Source organism: Thermobia domestica, chromosome 2, assembly GCF_964235325.1.
Source record: "Thermobia domestica chromosome 2, izTheDome1.hap1.1, whole genome shotgun sequence".
NCBI classification, from domain to species: domain Eukaryota; kingdom Metazoa; phylum Arthropoda; class Insecta; order Zygentoma; family Lepismatidae; genus Thermobia; species Thermobia domestica.
In genome coordinates, this window is record NC_137455.1 from 77,888,377 (window position 1) to 77,904,033 (window position 15,657).

Genomic DNA, 15,657 nt, shown 5'->3' on the forward strand with positions numbered 1-15,657 from the left:
CTACCAAAGATATATGAACCACTAAGTATAATCAATGTAACAAATTGAAATTAAGGTTTCGGATGAAAACTAATCTTGTATGTAAATTTTCTTAATTTCTTTCCCGGTGGATCCGTTTTTGTTTCGTAAACGAATTAAACAAACGAAGGAATAAGGAAAATGTTCTGTAGAAGTAGGACAGCAAACAATTTTATCTTGAACTAAATATCATTACGAACTTTATTTGTATAGAATCAGCTTCTCAGCTCACTTCAAATTTTAGTCCACAGAATATTTATTCATGAATCTTGTATTCTTACAGAAAAATTTTAAACAATAAAACTGACTTTATTGATATGCCACAAAGGATGAATATTGTAAAGTGCATCATTTCATAACGGTATTCTATTCTCTTACAATACATCTAAAACAAATGTCTTAACGAGAGCTATCTTGTGGCTGTATGGTTAGAATACACGCCCCTTGGTGCACGGGACTTTGGTTCCATTCCAGATAGGACCTTATTTGATTCGGATCCTGCTTTAACCTCTAAGTCCACATCTCATACAGCCTCAGTGCTCAAAACAGAGTTAATTCCAAATCAATCAATTAACCAAATATCCTAATGAAGTTCCCTGTATAGACATGTGTGCTTCCTGTAATAGGATATATAAGAACATGGAAGAAGACACACGACGACGCCAGAATGCGTCAAGACACGAGAGGTATAACATTTCATATAGTCTCGATGTTGGTATTTTGACACTCCTCATGCATCCTCATGCACTTCTTTCTCTTGATCTACTTTTCATTTGAATTCTTTGATCTACTTTGTTTCTGATACTAGAAATGTGGATGTTTACACATTGAAACGCGGAAAACTACTGATACAGATACTAGTCGTAAGCTTAACAATGACGCTTTTCAATGCAAATTTAATTCTATAAATGTTAGCACTTCTGATTACTGCATTCTGCAGTTCAAAGTATCATTATATATTGGGAAGTTATAACAAAGTACTACAATACCTTTAGTTATACTTTATTTGACAATATTTACATTTCGGTGATGATCACCACATAAAAGGGGCTCTTTCCCGCAACAATTTTACGCCTATTTTCGTCCATTCTTTAGGTCTTATCCACAATTCCTGAGCAGATTCCAAGCAAGACATTATGGCAGCCCCTTTCCACGCTGTTATTTGAGGATCCATGTCTTTAGGGCAAGTAATTATATCCAATTGTTCTGGAAAAAACAAGCAAGTAAGCAAACAATCAATTCCATACAAAACTCTTTTTATTAGCAGCAATTTACATTGAAACTTTTTACTTTCTTTCATAATCACTTTACAAGCAGAAATTAGAATTTAGAAGGATGTTTCATTGATTCCACTCTTCTTTATTATTGTATGAAATACATTAGGCCTTTCTATATGGTTCATTCATCAAAGAAAGTTTCTCGACCATCTTGTTTACGAGTATATATTCCACAGAATGAATCATTTATTATTTTGGTTGTTCATCTCTCGGCAGGAGGTTCAGTGGTAGAGCACTTACCTTTGATACTTTGGATCCCCGGACAAGTAAGGTTGTGGTGAACATGTGCTCCGTTCTCCCACATTATCATTCCACCAATTCTTCCATCATCATTTCCTTGCGTTAATCATCCGTCTCCCTTAGTTTAAAGAGCACAACGTGAGACGTTAAACTGAAAGATTTAATTTTATTTAATTTCTCTCAGCAGCAATGCCATACGCTATAAACGTCACACATTTTTTTTGTTCCATTTCTAATTACAAAATGTAATTACAATTTTATATTATTTTTCATTGCCTTTAAAATAAGATAATTCTATTACTTTATCTTAAAACAATAAAATAAAATTAAAAAAAACAAACTAGTTTTCACTTGTATGTATCTCTGAATCAAGTGTATCCAGAGTACATTACGTATGAGCTGTACATACAATATTGTTTGAAACAACATTGCTTGACGACAGTTTACATCACATCTCTTTCGTTTCACAAGTCCACAAAAAGTGAACGCTCTCTGACAAAAATCCCTTCCGTCAATTATCTTTGAATGAATTGGTCTATTTAACACAATTTTACATTAGATAACTTGTAAGTTAAAGGTAACTACTGAGATCGGCCTAGCCATTCAGATGAACCGTTATCATCTAGAACATCGCTGTACAAGAAAATGAAGTGATAATGCTTTAATTGACTGATTTTATTTCATAAAACGAGATAATGCTACTCTCAAGACAACAGAAGATTTGAAACATAAAAAAATATGAGACTGGGATATTAGACGTAAATCTTTACGTATGTGGTATAAAACATTTTTTCATAGAACGCTTACCATATGATAGGTATTTCTGATTATTTAAAAGTAATTTTACGGTTATGTCAGCGACAACAATATTTGCTCTTGACTAGTCAAATACAATTAGTTAATTCTTATGAACAAAATTCTAGATACTTTCGATGCCATGGGACACTGAAACACGATAACAAATGGAATTGAAATAAGGTAATTATATCGTAACAATTACGTGTTGAAGTGTGGATTGATGAGTTTCAGGACTGGATAACATATTGCTTGTTTACTGAATAAGTCAGCATATGGTGATGGCTATAGCTAATTGTATAACTGGTTATAACTATGTAAAATAAATGGACGGTGAATAAAGGAGAATTCAGATCTTTAGAGCAAACGTAAAACGGATAAGAACACGAATGAAATCTAGATAAGACTGAATCAGAACTGAAGGTATCATATGGATTTTAAGTTAGTTATTCGTTCAGAATTTTGAATATTTATCAAACGAAAGAGATTTTTCTTGCTCGCACTGCTTCCTTGGTATGATAAAATTAAGGCCAAGAGCTGAACATGATCGGTAACACACGTCGACAATATTGAAGTAAGTTTACCTTTCATCATCGTAAGATTGGTTCGAGTATAAAAAACTCACATGTATTATCCTGCTGTTCATATGAGATTACTTCAGTGAATTTAGAAGAAGATAATTGTCTATATCTGCCAGCGATGATGAACGCATGTGTCTGAATTACCGAAAAATCTATCTATTAAAATGCTACAATAGCAATTAAAAGCGCCTGAGCTCCAACCTATAACTTTAGCTTTCAAATCTTTCATTTACGGTTATGTGTGATTTCACGTTTAACAGAGACAAACATTTTAAGTATTTGTACTTTAAATAGTCTAAATTAGTTAACTAGATCTTTTTCATAAGGTTTATGATATAAAATTATTGTTTAAAGCCTTTGTATTTTAATAAGCCATCTCTAAAATCAATGCACGTCAATTGTGCTTCCATCTTCCGAGTTCTTTTAAACTATTATGTTGTGAACGATTATATGTTTGTGGTCAATCCTTTCGACAATGAGATCTCGGAAACTACAGGCTGTAGAAAGATGACGTTTTCACTGATCGATTGGAAATTTTGCGTAGACTCTCCAGTTCTAATTGAATATTTTTTTTATAAAAAAACATGGTCATTATTTCTTTATTATATTTTTTAGGCTCCACTGGAAGCGTTAAAATTAAAAAAACTAAACTAAAGCATCATATCCTACGCGTTATACATTCCAACACCACATTGTTGTATGTGTCTCAGGCACTGTTGTATGGCCAAATAATAATGAAAAAGGAAGAATAAAAATTTCTCCAGTCTAAGATGAATCTTTATTTTTGGAGTGTTTTGGCCAATGAACACCATATATAACTGCCATTATAATTAATTGTGTATGTAATGTATTTCCTTATTACATACTGCATGCAAGAAGAAAGAAAACACTGGTCATGCATGAATTAGAAACTCCAACCGGAAGTACGCTCAAATCTTGCAAACGGTGCGAGATATTGAGAAAAAAAAAATAATCGATAAAATCTCCCCTTTATGATACGCCTTGCCGATTTCTTTTTCACGACTTCTTTCACTTGTGTCTGTAAAGGGACATGTACAGATGTTGTGAGCAATGAGACGGATACTTATGCTCATATGCGAATGATGCGCTGTGTAGAGAGTGCAGGTTCAGCTAGTCCATATATTAAAATGCTAGATTTATATGTTTGTCCCCAATATTTTCGATAATGAGATCTCGAAAACCACACGTGCTAGAAGCGTGCCGTTTTCGCTGGTCGATTCAAACTTTGTGTAGATTGTCCAGTTCTCATTCAAATTTTCAAAAACGGTGTCGTTATTGTTCTATTCAACATTTTAGGGGCCGTTTTGAGCCCATAAAATTAACATTGTTGCAGGCCGAAACTACGGTGTTAGGCAACCAGTAGAAAAGTGACGTGTGGCGGGTTGACGGACATTGCAGGCGCTTTGCTTATATCTGAATGGCAAAACCTATTGCATGGTGGCAAGTTTAAAGGCCTCAAGAGGCGTACTCGAACGGACATGGATATATTAAAAAACACCTGATATCGTGTTACTTCTACATATTTGTCAAGACTCACTCCAACATCTACACATAGCAATTCACTTCCTTTGTGAGTCTCCTATCCTTTACTTGTGTGAGTACGAAGACATGCACACTGGGAAGGAGATTCATGGTCATAACAGAACGATGCGCTGAGTAAACAGAGCAGGTTCAGTTAGTATAACATTAATTTGCAATATTAACGACTTAAATGTATAGAATATTTCCTATGACGAAAATTACATTTCAGTAATAAATTCAATTAATTTAGCTATAGATAGACAAAGAATTCATTAGTCAATCTACATTAGAAGTCTACATGAATTTATTCTAAATGAGGGAATAATTTTTACGGGGAACAAAGTATGGCATTTATACTTTATTCCCTTTAAGAACAATCTCTCATTTGGAATAAATTCAAGTGAATTGCTACTGTAGATTGACTAACGAATTCATTACACGAATTACCATTACAGGTTTATAACATAAGTGTCAAACGAAAGTATATTAAACGTCTTCTGCCAGGCGACACAGAGTTTCAAACACATGCATCGACGGAACATTAATATACGAGCTATGTAAGCTAATGAACACTTGCATTAAGATACAGTATAAGATCGAATTTATGTTTTCGCATTTAACGAAATATTAATTTGTTCCCCAAAAAATAACGCTATATAAATCCGCATTTAAGGAAAACTAGATTAGTAAATTTCCACACTTAACGAAGAAAGAAAGAAAAAAAAAAAAGCGGAAGAAACATCATTAGTAATGTAGTACTAATTGTTTACTTGAAAATGTTCGTAGAATAAATTGCAATGTTGAATCAATTATGTTTCTAGAATTCTGTACATGCAGTAACCTGAGTTTGTTTATACTTTTATTATTCATTTGAGTTTAAACATGTTAATGTTATCTTCCAAGTTCTTTTAGTTTTTACTTTGATGTATTTAATTATTTTTTCTCTGAGTTTCAGCACGGTATTTTTCAGTCTTTGAAAGTCTGATCGAGTACGTATTTTAAAAATACTGGATTAGATTCATTGGCTTGCCATTTAATAGCCTGTTTGAAGAGTGACCTTGATTTAAATATATTAAATTTGTATGAATATCCTTTAAGTGAACAATCCTCTTTTTAAATGAACAATTTTTGAAAGTGCAAATTAAAATAATTTAGATTTACTACTTTAAAAACACAAAATGTGTTAAAATATTACAGTATCATATTATACATCTTAGTGAAACTATTTTTCTCTGACGCACACTTCTTTTATATCAAATCCATATTTAGTGAAAAACTCCATTTAAGGAGGGAAAATCTCCAAACAATTTGTTAAATAGAGGTTACACTGTATATCAATTAATGTTCTTGATGTTCGTGTTAACTTACCTGCTCTGTACATATAAGGAATTTGTAATGAGATTCGATTCTGCAACCAGGTACCAATCCCGTTAAACTTCATTCCTCCTCCAACCACTAGAATGCAGCCATACATCTTTCTTTTCAAATCTTCATTAGCTATAATCAATAAAACAATATAGTTATAAATTAAGATGGGATTCAGTGATGTGATTTTCTTTAAAGAAACTAATAGGCTAATATTATTGATATACGAGGGTAAGTTAAATATTGTCCGCAATTTTGACGTAACTCTTCTTACATTGCTCACACTGACCTCTGTCCTCGTTTATTTTATTGTTATGCTGTTGTGGTCATGCTATGAAAGTTTGATCCTTATTCCTTCATTTGTCTTCCTTTTGTTGCAGTTATGTCATGGCCGCTCCATTAGAAGTTTGCACTAAAGAGGAATAACTAGAAGAATTTTTGACTTATCCACGTATCTTAGACATTTTTATTTTAATTTTTTAACTTCCAACTGTTTTTAATCTATCGTAGAATCTTCAATAAATCTTAATGTAGTCAAATAAGATATAAAATACATATATCACAATAAACAGTACGTAATCGAGGGTCGGCTGATAAGTTCTCGGCCCGACCCCCTTCCGAATATACTACCCTGATGTAATTGATGCCATGTGAAATGTTGATCTTTTATATGTTTAAGTACCAAATTTCACGATTCTACCATGAACGTTTTTTTTATTTTACAGATAATTGAATGAACCATAGCGGAGCCAGATGTCAAATTCACCAAAGAGGAGTTACGAGGTGTAATGAACTTCTTCCTGCAACAGAAGTCGCCCAAGGAAATCCATGATTGCATGCTAGACACATTGTGCTCTTCATACTCCACTGTGAAGAAATGGTGTGCGAACTTCAAGCGTGGTGAATTTTTCAACAGAAGATGGTGACAGGTGTGGCAGGCCAGTGTCAGTGTCAACTCCGGAAAAAGTGGACCAGATTCATGACCTGATTTTGAGCAACAGACGGATTTCGCTTCAGGAGATAGCTGACAAAGTGCACATATCCAAAGAACGTGTTGGGTCAATAATCCATGGTCAGTTGGACATGCGCAAGCTTTCTGCGAAATGGATTCCGAAATGTTTGAACGCGGATCAGAAACGTGAACGTGTGAGATCATCGCAGAAAATTCAAAGCACAAAAGTCCGCAGGGAAGGTGCTTGCCTCAATATTCTGGGATAAGGATGGTGTTTTGCTCTCAGACTACCTTCCAAAGGGCCAAATCTTAACTGCAGGGTATTACTGCAGTCTGCTGGCTAAGGTAAAGGACGCTATTAAAGAAAAGCGCCGGGGAAAGTTGACACGAGGTGTCTTGTTCTTGCAGGAAAATGCTCCCGTCCACAAGGCTGGCAGAACAATGGATTTTCTGAGGTACCTAGGGTTTTAGTGCATTGACCACCCATCTTGCCCCTTCTGATGATTATCTGTTTCCAAAACTCAAAACAGCACTGAAAGGACTGAAATTTCACAGTGATAAAGAGGTGATAACAGCTGCGGAACAGTTTTTTTTGCAGACCTTGAGTTTTTTTTTTTTTTTTTTTTTTTTTTTTTTTTTTTTTTTTTTTTTTTTTAAAGGGGTTGGAGAAGCTGCAGCATCGAAGTGCCAAGTGTGTTGACCTTCGAGGGGACTATGTTGAATAGCCTCACACTTTCATGCCTAGAGCTCAAGTCCTTCTGGGTCGGGCCGAGAACTTATCAGCCCACCCTCGTAATTATATAATATAAAGGTAGAGGACTACTTTCGGAACAGACTTGATGTGGCCCACAGGTGGTATGAAGGTAAAATTAATAATTTCCATTATCTCGGCACACAGAGGAGGAGGCATGTGGTCAACAGCATACTTCTATATCTTTTCTGCCAGGTTTCCCTAGATATCTGTTTGAAAGGGACTTTGTGAATCTTTGAGCCGCATCTGGATGAGAGTAGAATGAGATAATAAATCCCGCTTCACCGGGACTCCAGTTAATAGGTAGACGCTCTCTAGGCTAAACCACTCAATCCTGATATAAAATGCTCGGTATTACAAACAGTATGTGCGTACTGGGAGGAGAATGTGAATGGCAGGCAGAGTTGTGGATATCGCTGTTAGAAAATATCAAACAACAATAGATACAATCTGGTACTTAACGCTGTACACTAGGTATTTTCACACACAGTACATGAATAAATACATAAATAAATAAATAAATATTCTTTTCCAGCAGAATAAAACTATCAACCGCATCAAACTGCCAACGAATGACCTATTTTTAACGTCATAAAAAATCCATTTTGTCGATTTTCTCGAAAACTAAGCATGAGAACTTACCCTCAATCATGTCAATTTTACTCAGCTCGATTTCATTAACCGATTGATATGTCTTATCCTCGGACAACATTAGTGTTAAACAAAAATTGAAGTTTACAAGTTGAGCATAATTTTGGTCAACTCATCTCATTAACTATACTGTGAACTGTCATCTTGCCTTTGTCATAATGAAAACCTTGATTAGTGCATACTTCAGTTTCATCTTAACAGAAGCTTGTTCGTTTTGTATCCGACCATTTTTGACGGGTACCCACCTTAAGAAGGTGCTCACGGGTACTCACACACCGTCACCACCGATCGTGTTCTATTGGATCCCACCACTATAAACTTATCACATGGCATTGGAGTTTCTATTGCAGCAAGCTCTGGCGCAGGACACGTATGGGAATTCTGTCCCACTCCTTCCTGCAAGCTTCCCATAGACTATCCAGGGTGCGCGGGCGACGATGTTGAAGACGTCGTTTCAACAGTTCAAATGCGGAAAAAATCCATTGGACTGATATCTGGGCTTTTTACAGGAATGTCTTCAAACGGAATGACACGAATTCCTACTTCCTCTGCCATTTTTTTGATAAAAACATAGTGATGTTTTGGCGTTATGACTGGAAGCCTTGTTCATAAGAATCATAACCTGGTTTGCGTCCATTCCATACAATTGTAGGATGTCTCTCCGATATATAGGTGTCAGAACTGATTCTTGGAAGCATTTGGCATTCATCTTCACGTTTTCATCCACCTTGCATTTCATCAACTTACCCTCATATCGGAATCCCGTAACAACCATAAAGTCACGAGGGAAACTTTCGCTGCGCTGACGAACAAAGTTGCTGGGCCCCTTGCCGTCAATGTCATAGTATGTGATCGCCCAAATGTGATCACCAACAGAGAGACTGACATATGATTTATCCATTATGCCAAATTTCTTCCATTTGGAATCCGCCAGGTACTTTTCATACAGTTTCCTGCAGTTCGTCTTAAGTTCGGCAATGCGACGCGGTAGCAGGTGGTGTACACGGGCCGGTGCGAGGTAGAATCTGTGCCCCATATCACGTTCAGTCGGGGGATTTCTTTGGCACGCCAATCGACGGATCCCCCTTTGTACTATGTGTCACTTTGCTTGCAGCCCTTCTCCTGATGGTTTTCGTGTGTGAATATTTCGCAAGAAGCCTGTTGTGATGTAACGGACCACAATAGCTTTCGCATTAGTCACCTCGAGTGTTAACTTATTCTTCTGACACTGCTTCACAATGCGTACGTATGAAAACTTAGCATGAAAAAGAGCCATTACGTGATCCTCCCAATACCAGTTCACAGTCGGCGCTATTTGATAACACTCACATACCTACAAGGTCAGACACAACACTGCTCCCGCTAGCAAACTCATAGTTCCAGCACCCAATTGCTGATACCTCAGGTGGCAGCACCGAATCGAAAATGGTCGGATATACAGCGAACAACCTTCAGTACTTGGTGGTGTGCTTATCGTACAGCAGCAATTTTTTAGGCTTACACAAAAAGTTGTTCTCAATTTTTCGAAAAGGATTTATTCACCTATCTTATAATATTCTGCAGTTCAATGAGCTCTATCGATTATTACACGGTTTATCTTTGGACTTTTTTTCGTCAAACACTAATAATATGACATTGAATTTTAATCCTCAGAACGCTATATATCAGGTCTTTCTTATCCCACGCATATTTCTCATAGCAAATGAAATTGTTTCCAGAATAGACGTGACTTGCGGCTCTTCTGGAAAACGAACTCATTTATTATGAGAAATATACATGGGACTAAAATGACCCGATATTGGCGTTCCGAGGGTTATTGTACCTTTCGATAGTATACATTATATTTTTATAAATTATAACAGTCCATTTACCTTCGTTACAAGCTGACAAGAAACAAACTAGTAATTGTAATGGGGGATTTCAATGCAGTTGTGGGAGAAGGACAGGATGGTAGCGTCGTAGGCAAATATGGTTTAGGCGAAAGAAATGAAAGGGGAGAGGGAGACTGCTCAATTTATGTTGACAGAATTCACTAGTAATTGGCAACACTTGGTTCAATCGGACCAAGACAATCTATGCAAGTCTTCAATAGACACCCGAAGATATCAAACAATATTATCATTCGAGACAGGTTTTGGAACAGTCTAAAGGATGTGAAGATCCTTTCCGGGGCCGACAATTTCTCTAATCATAACTTTGTGCTGGCTGAAGTGGATATTGTAAACTTATGAGGAACTTGAATTGTCCAGGGTCCAGTCACACCCAAAGAACAGGTTCAGAGAACCTCAGGGCCCAGTCACAGTCAAGAGGTCGGTGTATGGTTTCTCTCAGAGACCAGACGCATCCAACAGAATGGTAGGGAGCTCTAAGGGTTCAAATGCAGCCAAGAGAGGAGAAGGTAATTATTAGGGCCCATACGCAGCCAAGAGAAGGACAGGAGTGATCAATCTGGCGAGACTGATGCCGGCGAAGGTGCTTCGAATTCTTTTATATCGAATCTTCTTGAATCCTCCTTGATCCTCGTCGGTGACGCTGGTCACATATTGAATGATGACATTCATCGTCTGCTGGGTGTTATTGTTATGGTTCAGCACATGGATCGTCGTCAAATGTAGAGGAGATTGCAATATTCAGCTGAAAAATGTAGCCAGAGGAAAAGTACGCAACAAGAAGTTGAATACAGAAAAATTGAAAAAAGGAAGTCAGAAATCTCTTCGTACAATACTTCAAAGAAAAGTACTCAAACGACGAAAGAATAGATGCAGGTAGTAACAGGTGGTGGAAGCATATTATACTTTGCATATAATAGGTTACATTAGAAGTAGTAGGTTAGCGTGAACAAAACGACTAAGAAACCATGGGTCACAAAACAGATGTTGCAGGAAATGAAGGAAAGGAGTGCATAAAAACAAGTTAAAGCAGAGCACAAAAAGATGTACATAACGTTAAACAACGAGTTACGAAGGAAAACAGAAAAAAAAAACGGTTTTAGAAAAGAAAATGTGACGATATAGAAGTAGCGAGTTGGGAAGTGTACAAGGAAGTGAAATCTATGAAACTTTGGAGGAAACAAGGGGATATTACCATGAAATAGAAAACAAGAATAGGAAAGTAGTCAGCGAGAAGAGTGAAGTCTTAGGAAGATGGAAAGAATATTTTGTAGATTTGTATGAGAGTACGGATAGACCGCGTGGCCAAGATGTTTAAATAGAAAATGAAATATGAGAGAATAATAAAGGGTATAGTATTCTTCGGGAGGAGTTTGTAAAAGCTATATTCGAGATTACGAATGGAAAGGCAACCGGAATAGATAATATACCAATTGAATTCATTAATAGTATGGGAGACACAAGAAAGAAAGAATTGTTCTGATTTTACAAAGAAATATATAAAAGGAGAGCGGCCAAAAAATGTACTGAAGACGATCATGATATTGATGGCTAAAAAATCGAACCTAGAGAGATATGACGAACACAGAAATATTAGTCTGATATCGCATACAGCAAAAATTATGCTTCGAATACTGAATAGAAGGCTGTGTGAAAGAACACATGAAGAACTTGAGGAGGAAGAGTTCAGGTGTAGGAGAGGTAAGGTCACAAGAGATGCAACCGGTTTATTAAAGGTAATTGATGAAAGGTTTATAGAAAACAGGAAAGAAGAGTATGTTGTATTTATTGATCTAGAAACGGCTTTTGACCGCATCAACTGGGAATTGTCTACAGAAGGTTGGGTCAGAATGGAAAAATCGAAGACTTATAAGAACTTGTATATGAACTAACAAGTAAGTGTCAAAATAGGGAAGAAAATGACAGAAGAAAGTGCAACTAGGAGGGAAGTTCGACAGAAATACTGCCTCTCGCAAATATTGTTTAATATCTACCTGGAAGAGAGAGTTAAAAAAAAAAAAGCCTATATAACACAATAAAGACGGCATTTCGGCAAAGGCAATGATTACGTATAAACGGTTTGCAGATGATATGGCGTTTGTTCTGAAACCTGAAAAGAACATCAATAAAATCAATAAGATGATGGAAAACTTGAAGATGGGCTGTGCAGAATACGAAATGAAAATAAATGTTAGATAAAAGATAAAAGCCATGATGATTGGAACGAAGCGGTCGGTGTAAAATATAGAAGTATGGGGGGAGAAAATAGAACAAGTGACTAGTTTTCGATACCTGGATAGTATTATTAGTGAATATATGAAGTGCGAACGTGAAATAAAAGCAAGGATAGAAAAGACACAAGAAGCCTTTAGAAGGAAGAAAAATCTATTCTGTAGAACCTTGAATAAAGAGTTGAAAAAAATCATAAAATGCTTCGTGTGGAGTATTGTACTGTATGAGGTAGAAACACGGACATTACGACAAAGTGATGAAAAACGACTTGAAGTTTATGAAATGTGGAGAAGAATTGTGAGAGATAGCTAGGTCGAGTGGAAAACGAATGAGACGGTTTTAAGATATGATTGGCGAGAAAATAACAACACTTCATAGTCCCACCACGATTCATATGGTCTCAGGGCTGACAAGGAACACTAAACGTAGTAATAATAATAATAATAATAATAATAATAATAATAATAATAATAATAATAATAATAATAATAATAATAGTAATAATAATAATAATAATAATAATAATAATAATAATAATAATAATAATAATAATAATAATAATAAAGAGTAAATAAATAAAATAAAGAGTTTCGAAAACAAATACCATTAAAAACACGAGTGGAGTCGAATGATCTAGTGGGTGATTTATACTTATGCAAAGAACAATCAGAAATTTTATCTTTACGGGTGGCGTGCATGGGAAAGGACCCATCAGGTCATATTGTACCTATATGAAACTTCTAAAATGTTAAAACACTCTTATTTCTTTTTAAGCGGGAAGGATATGCACATGATAGGAGAGAACCATCATCAAACAGACTTATCACTCATTATCATCCAGTATATGAATATTGGGATAAAGTTATGGCATAAAGTAAGTTGTAATTATAAGATCTCAGTATGTGTAAGAATGTATACTCCACTATATTTTGTTTTCATATATATCCTAAAAACACTGTAACTTGGAAGTAGAAGGTGATAGGGAAAACCTAATTACGTACATTTTCGCAATCAGTGGGCCCGGATTAGTAAGAACCACAAGATTTGTTTCTGTACCTGACGATTTTTTTTTCACTAGTTATAAGAAATAAGTGACCCATACATACAGAGAGGAAATATCAGTAATGATAACACTTGTTAAGAATAAAGCAGAAAAACTTAACATGATGTATTTTTTTTTTTCAATTTACCTACGTGAAGAAGAGTTTTACATTATCATCGAAATATATTAGTTATCAAATAATTTAATGTATGTACAAATAAAGGATGAAAATGTACCTGCGGATTATAATTACTATTAAAAACCTTACAACAGAAAATATTGTATACTTTTATGAAAAGATAAATGAAACAGGGGTCCCGGTGGCTCTGTAAGGGGTGCTTATCTGTAGCGCGTGGGGTCCCTGATTCGATCCCAGCTTCCTTCTCCAAATGGGTTTTGTAGTGAAAAAACTATCGTGCGTGGGATTTCTCGGGGTTCTCGTCTTTCCTCCTACTTTCTTCATTCTATCACTCATTCATTCTCATCATCACTTTCACCTTTAGCCTACACGGCATAACCGAGGGACGAAAAAATGAAATTTTTCAGTTTTACATTTCAAATGTGTCAGTTTATATGACTTTGATATACCCTGTACGTATTACTGTAATTTAACTTGTCCTCATTACCTGGGACAATAAATTCTGGCAATAATAGCACTCACCTCATCACCAGAGATCGTTCGACTTTTTACTATATATTTATTGAAATCTTCGTTTATTTACAAATATTAATTACTTAATTAATTTAATCTCTGAGATTCGATTATATTTTTTTCAACGCCATTTATTTCTACTTCATATTGATATCGTTTATTCTTAAGGATCAACGCTAAGCCAATATTCTTTTTAAACAATTTTAGTGAATAACTTAAATATATTAAATAACTTAAATATGTAGTAGAGTCATAAAGTACATCACGTGACACTAAATTTTACCATGCCTACGGTTAAATATAGCATTTTTACTCAAGTCCTTAGATTTGTCAAGTAGAAAGCATTTTAGTTTTATTTTAGCGCTGTATTCCATGGATAGATTAGTATACTGCATCCTGAGCATTATACTAATCCGCTAATTTCAACAGCAATGCGAGTAGCCTATCAACCAAGGATGATATATACCTATCTCCATAAGAATTTATTGTTTATATCTTGGGATCAACTGGATGGATCACATCTATCAACGAACTCGGTTCCTCGAGCCTTTCTATTTTAAGTGTACCCTCGTAAAATATGTGGAACATAATATGGCCCTACCCTCACCGCCTTCTTACGCGGGAAATCTTCCTTTTGCTTTGGGGAAAGAAGTGAATGACTTCGGGTGTGCTGCCAATTTGTCATTCAATCGTGTGGTCTCGGCAAGTGAAGATCGTCGGTTACTTCGAATGGCTAACAAGTCAGTACACAGCGAAGTCCATGATATAATTCAATGTGGCAATCTTGTCCGCATCCACCTATTGAAAGATATCGGCCACAGCAACTTGTCCTTCCTCTTTCGAAGGGGTACGGGAAAATACACACCAACAGCAGTGCCAGCAGAGGCACACTTGAAACAGAAAAACTTCTGATCCTCTACATCTGACCAAAATTGAGGTGATTCATCACGTAGTTCTAGACATTTTGTGTCTCCCGGACGGAAATACGGACAGACGAACCTAAATATATAAAAAGTTTTTGGTAAACCAAAATCTTTAAAAGTTTAGAAAGTGAGCCGAGTAGTATCACACTCAAAGACGCTATCGAAGACCATTCATATGGTAAAGAAATCTGAGTGCTGACAATTATAGCGTCATAAACGACACACACAGATCTCCGGTCTCTAAGAAAATGTCTGGAAAGAATATAAATCATGCCACCAGTAAAGACTGCCTACGTTTGGATAAATATCTGGCTGCGTTTTTTATACCAATTTGAGGACGCTGAATGCAAAGCAACAATTTTTAAACGTGTGTGTCCATGCGGTCATGCGACATACGCGGTGCTCCAAACTTGAGGTAATTTTTCTCATGACGCCAGGAGCGGATAAGTTTATTATTATTATTATTATTATTATTATTGGTCAATATCCTCAAATTAGTATAAAAAGCACAATTCGAAATTTATCCAAGCGTAGGCACTTTTTACTAGTGACATGATAGGATGTTCCTTATATTGGCTTATTATTATTATTATTATTATTATTATTATTATTATTATTATTATTGAAGTTATTGATGAATATTGTGATACTATATGAGGATGACTTGCACTTATGTGAGTATCTGCAGAAATGTGTGAGTAGCTGAAAAGAACTAATCTTTGTCAATCTCAAAATAATCAAATAGAG

General features: G+C 35.7%; 1 protein-coding gene across 1 annotated transcript in view; it reads right to left on the bottom strand.

Moving 5' to 3' along the window:
* Window positions 1–1,003: 1,003 nt before the first annotated feature.
* Arp8 (Actin-related protein 8) overlaps window positions 1,004–15,657 on the bottom strand; it is a 161,871-nt gene continuing 147,217 nt past the window's right edge. Inside the window, exons 11-12 of the mRNA XM_081742344.1 lie at window positions 5,822–5,950; window positions 1,004–1,224 (exon numbers count right to left, since the gene is read on the bottom strand). Coding sequence (XP_081598470.1) covers window positions 1,052–1,224; window positions 5,822–5,950 — 302 coding nt within the window. The 3' untranslated portion in view covers window positions 1,004–1,051. The remainder of the gene's footprint in view (window positions 1,225–5,821; window positions 5,951–15,657) is intronic.